Source organism: Montipora capricornis, chromosome 10 (assembly GCF_036669925.1).
Source record: "Montipora capricornis isolate CH-2021 chromosome 10, ASM3666992v2, whole genome shotgun sequence".
NCBI lineage: Eukaryota > Metazoa > Cnidaria > Anthozoa > Scleractinia > Acroporidae > Montipora > Montipora capricornis.
The window spans coordinates 4,767,117-4,767,986 of record NC_090892.1 but is presented as its reverse complement, the minus strand read 5'-3'; the positions used below and the strand labels follow the sequence as shown (position 1 = coordinate 4,767,986).

General features: G+C 43.6%; 1 protein-coding gene across 1 annotated transcript in view; it reads left to right on the top strand.

Annotated features, from left to right (window-relative positions):
- The window catches only part of LOC138020182 (uncharacterized), a 1,008-nt gene extending 138 nt beyond the window's left edge, over positions 1 to 870 (top strand). Inside the window, exon 1 of the mRNA XM_068867207.1 lies at positions 1 to 870. This exon is cut by the window's left edge and continues 138 nt beyond it. Within this exon, the coding sequence (XP_068723308.1) occupies positions 1 to 870 (870 nt within the window).

Genomic DNA, 870 nt, shown 5'->3' with positions numbered 1-870 from the left:
TACGACACTGCGCGAAACATCGTCAACAAGTTTTTGACGACTGGCCTTTTTGACCCGGGAGGAAGAGGTTCACCGCACACGATTATGCCGCCATGGAAAGTGGCCTACCTGGAAGCACTTGTTACACACGACCCATTTATGTATCTCACTGAAATCCAGAAAGCCCTTCGAGACGACCTAAACTTACCTGTAGCTGAAATTCCATCTATTCCTACAATTTGCAGAACTCTTATCAGTTTAGATTTAACGAGACACAAGGCAGCAAAGGTACCATTGGAAAGGTTTACACCTCAGAACAGAGCTCGACGAACGGCTTTTGTGGAATGGAGAAGAACTGTTGACCCAAGAAAGCTTTATTTTGTTGACGAGACTGCTATTCAACTCGTTAATGGGGTACGAACCACTGGACGGTGCCACACAAATAGCAATGTTCCCGTAGTCACGAACAGAGGAGACGAACGCGTGAAAATGTCAGTATTAAGTGTGATCGGCTACGACAGCGGAATCATTGGAGCATACCCTATCCACGGAAGCTTCAACAGACTTCAGTTTAACTACGGTATGACACAATATTTTGTTCCTTTAATTCCACGCGATTCATTCCTGGTAATGGACAATGCTTCGATTCACAATGAAAGAGACCTAATAAACATTTTAGCACCTAAGAACATTACCCTTGTTAAACTACCACCGTATTCTTATGACTTCAACCCAATCGAACTTGTATTCGGTAGTGTCAAAGTGTATGTTAGGAGATGGCCTGAGCTACTCAGTGCCAACATGTCATTTGCCATTGTAAATGCATTTTTGCAAGTTCATGTCCGCAGCGTCCAGAAATTTTACCGCAAGTGTTGGCAAGTTATGAGTTAG